The 13,454-nt window shown below is 42.2% G+C and overlaps 1 protein-coding gene across 4 annotated transcripts in view; it reads left to right on the top strand.

Annotated features, from left to right (window-relative positions):
* The window catches only part of VPS13D (vacuolar protein sorting 13 homolog D), a 246,601-nt gene that overhangs the window by 7,835 nt on the left and 225,312 nt on the right, over positions 1-13,454 (top strand). For 3 of the 4 annotated variants that reach the window (XM_081226396.1, XM_081226395.1, XM_081226398.1), the window contains exons 3-10: positions 1,927-2,004; positions 4,024-4,214; positions 4,312-4,392; positions 7,473-7,589; positions 10,300-10,404; positions 11,617-11,787; positions 12,204-12,304; positions 13,137-13,305. In XM_081226396.1, the coding sequence (XP_081082522.1) occupies positions 1,927-2,004; positions 4,024-4,214; positions 4,312-4,392; positions 7,473-7,589; positions 10,300-10,404; positions 11,617-11,787; positions 12,204-12,304; positions 13,137-13,305 (1,013 nt within the window). Of the gene's footprint in view, positions 1-1,926; positions 2,005-4,023; positions 4,215-4,311; positions 4,393-7,472; positions 7,590-10,299; positions 10,405-11,616; positions 11,788-12,203; positions 12,305-13,136; positions 13,306-13,454 lie in introns of those variants that run through there. The other variant, XM_081226397.1, reaches the window with a different exon arrangement.

Raw genomic sequence — 13,454 nt, 5'->3', positions numbered from 1 at the left:
CCTTTGATCTGTGTTTTGCCTGATTACCTTTTTTAAAAAAATATTTATTTTTATTTATTTATTTTTGGCTGTGCTGGGTCTTAGTTGCGGCACACGGGATCTTTTTTTTTTCAGTTGTGGCATGTGGACTTCTTAGTTGTGGCATGAGGACTCTTAGTTGCAGCATGCATGCGGGATCTAATTCCCTGGCCAGAGATCGAACCCGGGCCCCCTGCCTTGGGAGCGCGGAGTCTTACCCACTGGGCCACCAGGGAAGTCCCTGATTCCCTTGTTTTTCACTTGCTATAGGCTGCCATTTCCCCTCATTCTTTCCCGTGTGTCCTCTCCTTTCTAGACCACCTCCTTTGCTGTCTGTGCTTCAGCTTCTTTAATTTTTCATTGCATGGATTGCCTGCAGTTCTTTCCACTTCTCCACTCTGTACAGCAGCCATGGAAACCTGGGGCCCTCTGCCTTTGTGACAGATTTGGGTATTGAAAAATAGGGCGAATGATTCAGATTGCAAATGTTGCTCTTCAGAAGTTATATGCTTTCCTCCCTTTAAGTCGGCTTCAACTGATAAGGAATGTGTCTCATGCTTTTTCCCCGTTATGCTCATTTTCTCCCCAAGTGTGGATATAAGGTTGTTTCCGGGCTCTCTGGGATTATTAACTTCTCCTTTTGGTTAGTCTTAAGGTAAGTGGAGCCCCATGTGAATAGATGTTCTTGCAAAAGTCTGAAAAATAAGTTGGGTGCATTTGCCAATGAATCCGCCAAAATGCTAGCTTTGAATACTTCTTTAGATGCCAGTAACGCACAAGTCTTAATCATTCAAAGGGGAAAATAATTAAGTTTCTTGTATTAGTGTGTCTTTGGAGGAAAAGACTTGCTTTCCTTTCTTCTGGGTTCTCTTACCAGTTAATGGTTGCTGGGTGGTTGTTGTCTGTACTCCCTGTTCTTGAGAGTACATTTCAGACAGATTTAAGTGACTCAGAAATTGACTTGTGTTGCACAGATGAACAACTTTATAAAACGACTGTTTCCCCAGCACTTTGAAGATGAGGACCCTGCCTGCCTTTGTTTTTATTCCCAGTGGCCAGCACAGTGCCTTAGGCGCAGGGAGGGTTTTTTTCCATAAAACCCCGAATGCACTTTTTGGCCAACCCAGTATGTGTAAAGGGTTGATTTCCATAGCTGGGAGAGAGAGAGATCTAGCTGCGCCCTTGTGACTAATCCTTCAGTCTGCTTTGGAGACATCTTGTGCTTTTGGATTTAAGTAATTATAGAAACTGGGTCTGAAAAGGACCTTCAGGAGTGGTCCTGTTCATGCCTTTGCTCTCTGACTGGTTATTACACCTGCGAGTGAGGGTGCAGAGAGAGTATAAATTCCTCTTGATGACCAACTGTACAGGGGCTCTCTGACGTGGTATGGAATACACCCATTTTGTGGGAGGGGGAGGGCGGTGGGTAAGGAGAGCTTGTTAAAAATTGCAAATTTCTGTTTCAGACCCAGGAGCCTGCATTTCATCCTAGGTGATTCAGATGTTAATGGTCCTCTGGTGGAATAGTAGCCTAAACTAGGGGTCTGTAAACCGGCCAACTGGCCAGATCCCCCTGCTAGCTGAGAATGGCTTTTCCATTTTTAAAGGCTTGTAAAGAAACAAAACAAAACAAAACAAAAGGAGAATATACAGTAGACACTATAAGTCCTGAGATATTTACTATCTGGCTCATTAGAGTTAGATCCCTGCCTAAATCCTTCATCTGCCAGTAAGCTTCAGCTGTTATTTACATGTCAGTGGGCTGATCGGGAAATTAGTACAGAGAATGCACATTGGCATAGCCTGAGCCTAGATGTGAAACTCTCCCTTTACCCTTCATTGATTTGCACACAACAGGCAACTGCTGCATTTGTTGGATGAACATGTTATGTTATTTTTATTTTTTAGGTGCTGTTGAATTAGAAAACTTGCCTTTAAAGAAAGATGCCTTGAAAGAACTGGAATTACCATTTGAAGTCAAAGCTGGTATGCGGAAAAAGGGGGCGGGAGGCAGTTTTGAGCCTTTTATCTATTGGGATGTGAAAACTGAGAGCCCTTGAGTTTGGCTCTCTTGGACCAGGAAGAGGCAGGGTAGGAAGGGTAGAGTTTAGATCAGTCTTCAAGTGTAGTCTCTAGGCCGCTAGTATCAGGGCGATCTTGGGGGTGGTGGTGGGGAGGTCAGGTGGCCCCCAGACTTACTGAAATCAGAGTCTCTGAGGGAGTGTTGTTGAACCTGCATCTTTAATAAGCACTCCAGGTAATTCTTATGTTTACTAAAGTCTGAGAATTTCCATCCTAGATACAGGGGGTTCTTATTTTCAGAGAATTCATATTACTAAGAGACAGTTTACTCTATTGAATGAAAGGTGGGCTCTGGAACAGTATGCTTGGGTTTCTATTCCATATCTGCCATTTTCTGGCTGTGTGACCTTGGGGAGGTTCCCTGACCACTCTGTGGTCTGTGTGTGCATCCTCATCTTAGGATGGGATAATACTAGTACCTGTATCATAGGTTTGTTGAGAGGAATACCTGAGTTAATGCATTAAAATGACTAGAACAGTGCCCGGCACACTCAGTCGATGTTTGCAATTATTATCGGAGTTTTGCAGTTACTGGATTTGGTAAGGAAACAAGAATTATCACAGAATAAAAATATTCTCTATTAAGTGACCACTCATAAAATTAGTCCCTCTTTAGACACTGCTCGTCATTGAACAAGCCTGTTGATATCAGTCTTTCCCTTATTTTGAGGGTACTTACATTACAATAAAGTGCAAGTACAATGCAAATCAGTTGCTAGGTGAAATAAAATAGAAATCTTGCAAGAGATTTAGGCTTTCTTGAAGTCAATTCAAGTCATAGGTGGACTACCAGAATCATAAGCAAAGGCACTGACAAGTTAGAATCTGAAAGAAACTCTCAAGAATGATAAAACGGTGGATACTTTCAAGAGAGTTCTTATTTGACTATCAAAGGATTAAGAGAGGCTCTTAGGGAAAATTGATGTTTTCTAATATTTTGGCAAAAGTGACCCTTTTTATGCTTGTTCTGCAAAAATAAAATGTAACAGAAGTTATATTTTGCTGTCATATAAGTGTCCTCCCAATTAATTTAGGTTAGAATTGCAGCTGTACACTAATTATTGTTAAAATTCTTTGTTATGAAAATTGGTGTATGGTTTCAGTTATAATATAAATTTTATTAAATGTAAAAAACTTACTTTCATTTTTCTAAAGTCAAAATTAAAATATTTTTTCATTATTTGTTGTAAGATTTCTGCATCTGTTACTGGATTACACAGTTGATCATTTGGTGTTAATGATACTCTGTTATCTTAAATATAACAGATCGATCCTGCTCGAATTCTAGATCTTAGACAGTAATGATAACAGTCTGATAACATGTGTTGCTTTCAGAGGTAGACGGTTAGTTGGGCTGTGTGGATCTTTGAGAAATGGTAGAACTTGGGAAATAAGTGTCACAATTCTCCCAGGCCATTTAGCTTTCCCATCAGCCCGAGTTCTCATGAAGAATCGGAATTCTTTCTCGATAGAGTACCACTGCACCGTGACCTATGTTTCGGTTGCTGTGTTCAAGATTGGACATGTTGCTGAGTCTGATAACTCCCAATAAGTACCTATCAACCAGCTAATTAATAATGAACAAGAGATGAGTGTGTGCCCACGGGCTAGTACAGGTGCCATGGGAAGAAAAGACACCCCAGGGAAGTTTACGATGTAGTCCTGTTGGGGAAGAGGTAGTTTCCAGAGGGAGATGTTGCATTAGATGTGAAAAAGTTACACTGACCTTTTTCTATCTTCTGCTTTATTATGCCTCGTTCTTACAGATCTCAGCCCACTAATGTTTGTTTCACATGTACGAAAACTTGCTGCTTGTTTTCTTAAAAAGTAAATGGTAATAATACTCCTTAAAGAAAACTAGAATACAGAAAAATAGAATTTAAAAATGTGTGCAGACAGTTAACAAGACTTTCCTTTTCGCAGGCTTAATTGGGAAGGTAACCCTTCAGATTCCCTTCTATCGCCCCCATGTGGACCCTTGGGTGATCTCCATCTCCAGCCTTCACTTAATTGGAGCCCCTGAAAAAATACAGGATTTCAATGATGAAAAGGAGAAGCTGTTGGAAAGGGAACGCAAGAAAGCTCTCCTTCAAGCCCTGGAGGAAAAGTGGAAGGCAAGGCAGAAATCCTTTTGTCCATGAGAGCGGTGGTGGTGAGACTTGAAATGAGCAAAGCACTAGATTCTGCTAACACCGGCTCTTTCCTTTGTAGAACGAACGCCAGCAGAAAGGGGAGTCCTACTGGTATTCAGTTACTGCCTCCGTAGTTACGAGAATTGTGGAGAATATTGAAGTAAGTCCTAATGGCTTTTATAAAGTATGAACACAGAAGGGATCGCTCAGGCTTAAGTGCATTTCACGTCCGTGGTTGCTGTTTCCTGTGCGTTTAACTGATAACAGGGTGTCTGCAGAGAGCACTGATTGCTCATGTGTGCCTTTTCATAGGCAGTGCCAGAGGGAAAACCTGACAAGCGAGTCCAGCTCTGGGCAGACACAGGTTTTTCTTGCTTCAGTTAGTGTGAGTAGGAGTTTTCATTTCATTGACATTTCACTTCATTTTCTTTTCGAATATTGGAACCCTACTTGCTGAAGGATTTACCTTCCAAGAAGCCAGGTCACCTGAGTCTTCATGACTAAATCACTTAATCTCTTAGTCTCAGTTTCTTCATCTGTACAATGAGAGGGGTTGGATGTGGTTTCCAGTTGATTCTGTAGTGCACTGTGAACAGCCCAGTAAGATATTTACTCTCACTGATGTGTCTGGAGGCAGTTTGATGAGTTTCAGTGCTAGGGCTGTTGGCCCTGTTTTCTGCTTTAATTATTGTTTTGTTTGTCCTCAAAAACTAGAGCAGGGTTCACACTAATTTTCAGTGTGTCGTAAGTGTTAGCCCATACTTAATTACCTCCAGGGTTTTCTTGCAGAACCAAAGTGACACAGGCCCCATGTTTTTAAGGTGTCCCACTTCCCCCCAAAATACAGCCTGAGGTTGCTGGATTCATAGCTTTGATAACATTGGGGGAAAAGATCAGTACATTTGAGGTGACTGCTTTGAATTCTTTTCCAGGCAGTTATTTATTTATTTTAGCTGTCATTGATTTTTAAAAAAATTCCTCATTATTTTTATTTTATTTTTAATAATAGCTTTATTGAGATTTAGTTCACATACCATAAAGTCCACACATTTAAAGTGTACAGTCTAGTGTTTTTGGTATATTTACAAAGTTGGGCATCGATCACCACTGTCTAATTCCAGAACATTTTCATCATACCCAGCTAGTAGCCACTTCCAATTCCCCTCTCCCTCCAGCCCCCTACAACCACTAATCTACTTTGTGGATTTGCCTAGTCTGGACATTTCACATCAGTGGGGCTGTACTGGCCTTTTAGCATAATGCTTTCAAGGTTCATCCTTGTTGTGGCATGTATCAGGACTTTACTCTTTTTATGACTGAATAATATATTCCATTGGATGGATTGCCAAAGATAAAAAAAGCTGGAGTGACGTTAAAGTGGTGAAAACAGACTTTATTCAGTGACTTCTGACAGTAGGGGAAGGAGCAGAACTCCATCCCAGTTTGTACAGAGGTGACCAGGCCTTGTGAAGGGAGAATAGGGGCGGGGGTGGGGGGGTGGGGAGAGGGCTCAGGTGAAAAATTACAAAGGTTTGGTCAGTGTAGGTATGATTAGGCCAGCTGTGCCTGCTAGCTGGGCTTCTGTCCTCCCAGAGAGAGGGGAGACGGAGGCCCCGTCCTTCCTGAGGATTCCATTTCCAGGGAGTGGCTTTTAGGTCCTTGAGTTGTAGGAGACACATCGCATAGGGACAGAGAAAGGGTTCGCAGTTGGAAGCCCTTTTTGGTAAATGCTCTAAGAAGGGTGTCGCGTGTGCTCTTGTCAGGCATCGGCTAGAACACACAGCCCTGAGCTTTTCTAGATGGGAACTCAGTAAGGGGATGGAATGTCCTGGGGACTCAGCCTTAGGCTGCTAGAAGCCTGCGTTAAAATTTGGTCAGGTCTCTTAGGGTAGGCGTTTGAATGGAGTGCTCATACCTAGAGTTTTTGCAGTTCTCAGGATAGACCACATTTTGTTTATCCGTTTGTCAGTTGGTGGACATTTGGGTTGTTTCCACTTTTTGGCTCTAAGGAATATTGCTGCTATAAACAGTCAAGTGTATGGTTTTGTGTGAACGTATGTTTTCAGTTCTCTTGAGTATATGCCTAAGAGTGGAATTGTTGAGTCATATGGTAACTATATATTAAATTTTTTGAGGAACTGTTTTACAGTTTCACCAGTAATGTGTGAACATTTCAATTTTTCCACATCCTGATTAGTATTTGTTATTGTCTGTCTTTTAATAATGGCCATATTAGTGGGTATGAACTGAAATCTCAGTGTGGTTTTGATTTGCGTTTCCTTAATGGTTAATGTTGTTGAGCATCTTTTCATGTGCTTATTGGCCATTTGTATATCTTTTGGAGAAATGTCTGTCCAAATCCCATGTCCATTTAAAAAATGTATTTATTTATTTTTAACTATTGAGTTGTAAGAGTTCTTTATATATCCTGGATTTTAGTCCCTTATCATCAGATATATGATTTGCAAATATTTTCTCGCATTCTATGGGTTGTCTTTTCACTTTCTGTTATTATTATTATTATTATTATTATTATTATTTTTGCGGTACGCGGGACTCTCACTGCTGTGGCCTCTCCCGTTGCGGAGCACAGGCTCCGGACGCGCAGGCTCAGCGGCCATGGCTCACGGGCCCAGCCGCTCCGCGGCACGTGGGATCTTCCCAGACCGGGGCACGAACCCACGTCCCCTGCATCGGCAGGCGGACTCTCAACCACTGTGCCACTAGGGAAGCCCTCTGTTACTATTTTTTAAATCATTGAAGCAGAGACCTTTTTCTGTAGCCCCACTGTAAGGGCAAGGGGAAATAAATAAGGTCAAAATGGAGATGCCCTGCTGGTGTTCCTGTGTCCAGGTTTGAGGACACAGAGGCAAGATTAAGATATCATAAGAGAGGGAGGGCCAGTTATCTAGATACAATGGCACTACTTTATTTCAGTGTTTAAGGTGTTTTCTGAAACGATTTGATGAAAGTATTGTAATTCTCTTCTTGAGAAGGCACTGATCACAAAGAAGTGTCATTCATGTCCAGTTTGTGATTATAAATCTCTGAGGAACTTAGATTATCGGGTGTGTTTGTGACATAAGCTATGCGTTTGTGTAAAAGGCCTGCTGTGGTTTACTTAAGTAAACTCCTGCCTGTGGTATTCAGCCTGCAGCTGAATGTCTAAATGTGCAACAGTTGTCTGTTGTGCAACAACCTGCAGCAGTTGTCTAAATGTGTTTTTTTCCCCTGCTGCAGTTAAAAATTCAAGATGTCCATTTGCGCTTTGAAGATGGTATTACCAATCCTTCCCATCCTTTTGCGTTTGGCGTCTGCATTAAGAATGTGTCCATGCAGAATGCTGTGAACGAGCCTGTGAGTATGAAATAACGACTGTAACCTGGGAAGAAAGCACTCGGTCTGGAGCATTTAGGGCTCTGCCTTGTGTCCTTTTGTGTTAGGTAAATGAGATCACAATCTTCTTCTCCATGTTCTTTGGAGGGTGTGGATGTCTCTTGTCTCATTTGCTGAAATAGGGAAACAGTTAATTTCTTCTGACCTGTTCTTATTTAATTCATCCATTAGACATTGGCACATTTTGTACACGAAGAAACTGAGGTCCAGAAAGGATCTTATCTTTGATTTTCTTCTTACATTACATGCACTCTCGGGGTACGCTCATTCTGTTTCATAGTTTCAGCAGCCGCCTGGGAATATTTGCTGATGGCGCCCGCATCTCGAAGGGCCATTCTCCACCCCTCTTCTGACCTTCAGATTCAAGGTCTCTAACTACCTGTGGGATGCCTCTGTGGTATTTAGGCTCCTTATAATCAAAATGATCCCATTATATTCCACCTGCCCATTTCACTCCCCTGAAACCGACTGTTTTCCTTCATTCTCTAACATGTTACTGAATGTTACAAACACTCATATGAAAGCTGACATCGTTAGAGCCCTTTTATGTGCCAGACACTGCTCTGAGTGCTTCACATGACTTATCTCATTGAATTCCCAGTAATCACCACTGTTATCCTTGCACTACAGCCGAGGACATGAGGAGCAGAAGGATGAGTGAGTGGTGGGGGTCGGGTCTAGAACTCAGGTGCACCGGCTGTAGATCAGGGGTTGGCAAACTGTGGCCTGGGGGCCAAATCTGCCCCGCCTATTTTTGTAAATTAAGATTTCGTGGATCACTGCCACGCCCGTTCATTTACATGTTGTTAAGGCTGCTTTTGTGCTGCAGTGGCAGAGCTGAGTAGCTGCAGCAGAGAACGAGTGGCCCCCAAAGCCTAAATATTTGCTCTCTGGCCCTTTACAGAACAGGTTTGCCAACCCTGCTTCAGAGCACGTGTTCTTACCTATGACGCTAGTCCCTAGAAGCCTGTGCTCATCCCTTCACTTCTTATTCCTCAGTTTCCATATCCATTTGGTCACAACGTCCTGCCAGTTTTTCCCGTAAAATGTCTCAAATGTGACTCTTAGGCTTATCCTCACTGCGACTGTCTGAGTTCAGGATCCTGCCAGCTTCTGCCTTTTGCTCAATAAAATCCTGACTTCCGTGACCTCCTTGCTTCCATCCTAGGCTCTTGATTCGTTCTGTGCCAGCGCTTCTCAACCTTTCCCACGTCACGGCACACAGAGAAAGATCATGGTATTTGTACAGGACACTGGGGCAAATGGATGTGGCTGCTTGGGGCTGGAGGTGCTTAGCTCAGAGTAACCAAATACAGTGGACCCTTGAACAACATGGGTTTGAACTGTGCAGGTCCACTTAGACGCAGATTTCTTTCACTAAATACATACCACAGTATTACATGATCCTTGGATGTAGTACCTCGAATACGGAGGGCTGACTATAAAGTTATACGTGGATTTTCCACTTCGCGGAGGGTTGGCGCCCCTAACTCCCATGTTGTTCAAGGGTCGCTGTATTCCTAAAATGTAACTCGATCCTATAAACTTGCTCATTATCTTGACACACCCATGACTCCGCAGGGGGAAGCTCCACTTTGCACTGTTGCTAGAGTCCTGTTTCTAAAATCCATACCGGGTCCTGGTGTGCATGCCTGCATCAAAACCCTCAGTGGCTCCAAGTCCCTTCAAGTATGACATCCAAACTCCTTAATATGACAAACTTCTTATTGTATTTGTTTCCTAGGGCTATGATAATAAATCACCACAAACTAGGTGGCTTAAAACAACAGAGATTTATTTTCCTTAGTTCTGGAGGCCTGAGTCCAAAATCAAGGTGTTGGTAGGGTTGGTTTGCCCCGGAGGCTCTGAGGGAGAGCCTGTCCCATGCCTGTCTCCTTGCTTCCGGCGGATGCCTTGGTGTTCCTTGGCTTGTGGATACATCACTCCAGTCTCCGCCTCCATCTTCGTATGGCCTTCTTCCCCATGTGTCTGTTTTCTCTTCTTATAAGGACACCAGTGATTAGATTAGGGCCCACCCCAATCCAGTATGACCTCATTTTAATTTGATTACATCTGCAAAGACCCTATTTCCAAGTAAGGTCTCATTCACAGGTTCTGGGACGACCTGAATTTTGGGGAGTGCGGGGGGTACTATTCAACCTAGTACACCTAGTAACGTTCCAACCTGCTTTTCTCAACACTTAACTAGCTCCTCACTTGAAATGTGTGTCCACACACGTGAGCCGATACTGCCCCATCCCTGAGCACAGTGCTGCAGTTACACAGATGTGCTCGCCGTCCTCTGCAGCTGTCAGGCCTTTGGTGTCGTTGGCCCCACTCCTTGAAATGTGTCCCAGTCCCTCCCTCCCACCCTTTGTCTGAAACGTACACATCTTTTGATATTCATCTGCACAGTGACATTTTCTCTTTGTTTGCTCGTGGCATCTCATATATTCTTCCTCTGCTTCCCTCTGCTTAATTAAAATTATTTGCATGTTTGTATTTCCAGTTAGTTAGATTCTGAACTCTGTAACCATGTTTTCATTCAGTTTTGTATCCTCAGCACCATGCAAAGCACCCGGTGCATGATTCTTCACAAATGGCCTGTTGAATGAATGGATAAATTTGTGAATAAAGAATCATCTTGTTTTCTTCCCTGTCTTCCCCTCAGGTACAGAAATTAATGCGGAAAAAGCAGTTAGATGTGGCAGAGTTTAGCATCTATTGGGATGTCGATTGCACTTTACTGGGGGATTTGCCTCAGGTGGAGTTACAGGTATGATTGTGGCAGGGCTTTGTTATAACACAGCACGGCAGTAAAGTGGTGTAGTATCGCTGCCACATAAGGTTTTGTTCTCTGCGTCTCTGTTCCCATTCCCACGCCCTCTCCCTGCATAGGCATTCACTCTTGAGTATGTATGCTTGAGGTACTTGCTATGTCTGTAACTCTGAACAATATATAGGGATTTGTGTATGTTTTACATTTATAGTGTATTATTGATTTCTTTGTTTGCTTTTTTTCACTTAAATCTCTGTTTTTAAGATTGATCAGTATTGCTACTTATACTTCTGATTCATTGCTTCTGACTATTACATGGTATTCCATTGCATGCACTTAACATATTAGCATTCTCCACTCTCTTAGCCACCAGTGTACTAAGCATCCAATTTTTAATGAATAAAGCACCAGATCTGGTTCTTAAAGAAGAGCTTTCTTACAACATTTTATGTTGAAATTTCACCTTCGGTGGCATTCCTTTAAGAAATACTCAGAAAGTCATTATAAATCATTGGATATAAAGTATTACTGTTCGTGAAGGATATTTAAAAAAACTCAGTTTAATCTTTTTGTAAAGAAATTGTAGGTGGTTTAAGTGAAATGGAGAAAAAGGACTCATATTTCCCTCAACCACCATTATCTTTGGCTTGCATGCTATTGTGCAGAATGGTTTTTGTTTTGCTAATTTGATTAAATAAATACTGTGCATCCATACAGTAGACGAGTATGCAACTATAAAAATAAAGGCAAAGATTTTTATGATGAATACATAATAGGCTCTAAGATACAGTATTAAGTTTAAAAAACCAAGATAAAAGAGCATATATGCCATTTGTGTAAGAATGGTTTAAAAAACCAGAAAATTAGCATTTGGCTGACTATGTACAGAATGCTTCTGGTGGAGTACAGAAGAAACTGGTGTCATTGGTTGCCTGTGAGTAGGGTAACTGGGTGGCTGGAGGATGGGAGTAGGAAGGAGAGGTTGCACTTTTTTTTCCTTTTAAATTTTAAACCATGTGAATGTATTACCTAACGTATTACCTGTAAGAAATATAAATAAAAATTTTAAAATGCTAGAGAGCTTTAGATTCCCAGTTTTATCGTGCTTTTGGATTCTGATATAATATGCTGTAGATTAGACAACATTCCAACAGGTGACTTGATCCTGAAAACATTTGCTATAATGACAGCCATTCTTGTGACACTCAGGAGGCCATGGACAAGAGCAAGGAGAGTCGAAATCATCACTACATCTTGGAGCCTGTGTGCGCGTCTGCTCTTCTGAAGAGAAACTGCTCTAAAGAGCCTCTGAGGTCTCGGCACACTCCCCGTATTGAATGTGATATTCATCTGGAGACCATTCCCTTGAAACTCTCTCAGGTTCCCTGTTTCTCCCTGAACTATCGGACTGGTAACTGGGGTGAAGGAGGCGTGTTGATAGAAGGGTCTGGATACTTCGAGGTCCCCTCGTGGGAAAAGAAGTGTGCATGAGACCAGGCTGTGCTGGTTGCAGAGCCCACTGTCTTTATACAGTCGGATTGGGTGGGTCTCAGGTTAGTTTTGATTTGATATTTTAAGTGCTGAACAAGAGTACAAGAGAGACAGTACATTTACGTACTTTACTGACTGTTCAGAGAGACGTTGACACTTGGTGCTGGAGTTTAGTCTTGCAGTTTGCAGTGGATTTCAGCTCAGTGGGTTAACTAATGTGACTTGTTCCTGTGATGTATATGTCTTAACTGAGCAAAAGAAACAAACCAATTCTAACCTAGTGTCTCTTAACCTCTAATAAAAAGTTGCAATACCGGCAAATCATGGAATTCCTCAAGGAGCTGGAACGAAAGGAGAGGCAGTTGAAGTTCCGAAAATGGAAACCCAAAGTGGCCGTATCTGAGAAGTAAGGCTTGTCAGTTAAGTGTTGTGTCTGAAATGCATTTTCTAGCATGTTCTTCTTTTGTACCTAGATCAGAAATATGCCTCACTATCTTTTACACATGGTTGGAGATCAAAGTACAGTCGACTTTTCTGGGCTTTAAAATGCCATTTCTATTGTTTATCATCATTGACATGCATCTGTAGATCTCTTTGGTGTCGCGGGTTTACTCTTAGGTCGAGTGTAGTGGAATTCAGAAGGTCCTCTCAGCCTCATTTAGTAAGGAGACTGGCGTTGCTCTGGTGGGCTCTGATTGGGTGGTAAATACTTTGCAGCACTCTTGAACCTACTTCCCTGTGTCTTTTCTCCTAAGTTGTTTGGTCAGCATTTATATAGTACACTTGATAACATCTATAGCAAAAATAAATCTTTTTTATGTAGATGTGCTAAACTTGACGAGTCAATATATTAAAACTTTTTTTACATGCTGTGTATTTCCAGTCTTCCTTGAAATATTCCATTTAAAATCTTTCATAGTCAAATCCTTGCTGATTATCTTACGATGGTGTTTACTGTATAGCCACCACTTGATTTTCTGTGGTAGGGGCTGATGTTATGGGTGATTCAGACCAATTGAGTAATGTATTATAATCGGTGCATAAACTGAGGATCCAGTAGATTAACTTTCCCCATATGTTGAGGTTAGCCTAATATTATTTGAGTTTGAGGCATAAACAGATGGCTGACAAGAGAAGAGATGTCTCAGAAGGGGAGTGGTGTGTTGTGGATTGCTCTGGGTCAATAGCGTTTTCATCGTTTTTATTGTACGTAACTAGATGGTTATGAACTGTTTCAGCTGCCGAGAGTGGTGGTACTTTGCTTTGAACGCCAACCTGCATGAGATCCGGGAGCAGAGGGCGCGCTGCACGTGGGACTTCCTGTTGCGTCGGGCCCGCGATGCCGTGGCCTACACTGACAAGTACTTTACCAAGTTGAAAGGAGGCTTGCTGTCTGCAGATGACAAGGTGAGGAGGCTGTTGTCTCTTATTTCTCGTCTCCAATCAGAGGGTAAGGATGTCTCTCAAAGGCTGAAGAAAAGGGAACCTGTGAAGAAATAAAGCCTTTGTTCGGGATCATAGTTTTACAGGATAAAGTCAGTCTTATTAGGGTGAGA

Source organism: Mesoplodon bidens (assembly GCF_964165515.1).
Source record: "Mesoplodon bidens genome assembly, chromosome: 2".
Taxonomy (NCBI): domain Eukaryota; kingdom Metazoa; phylum Chordata; class Mammalia; order Artiodactyla; family Ziphiidae; genus Mesoplodon; species Mesoplodon bidens.
Note: the sequence above shows the minus strand (reverse complement) of the source record. Positions and strands in the feature narration are given on the sequence as shown.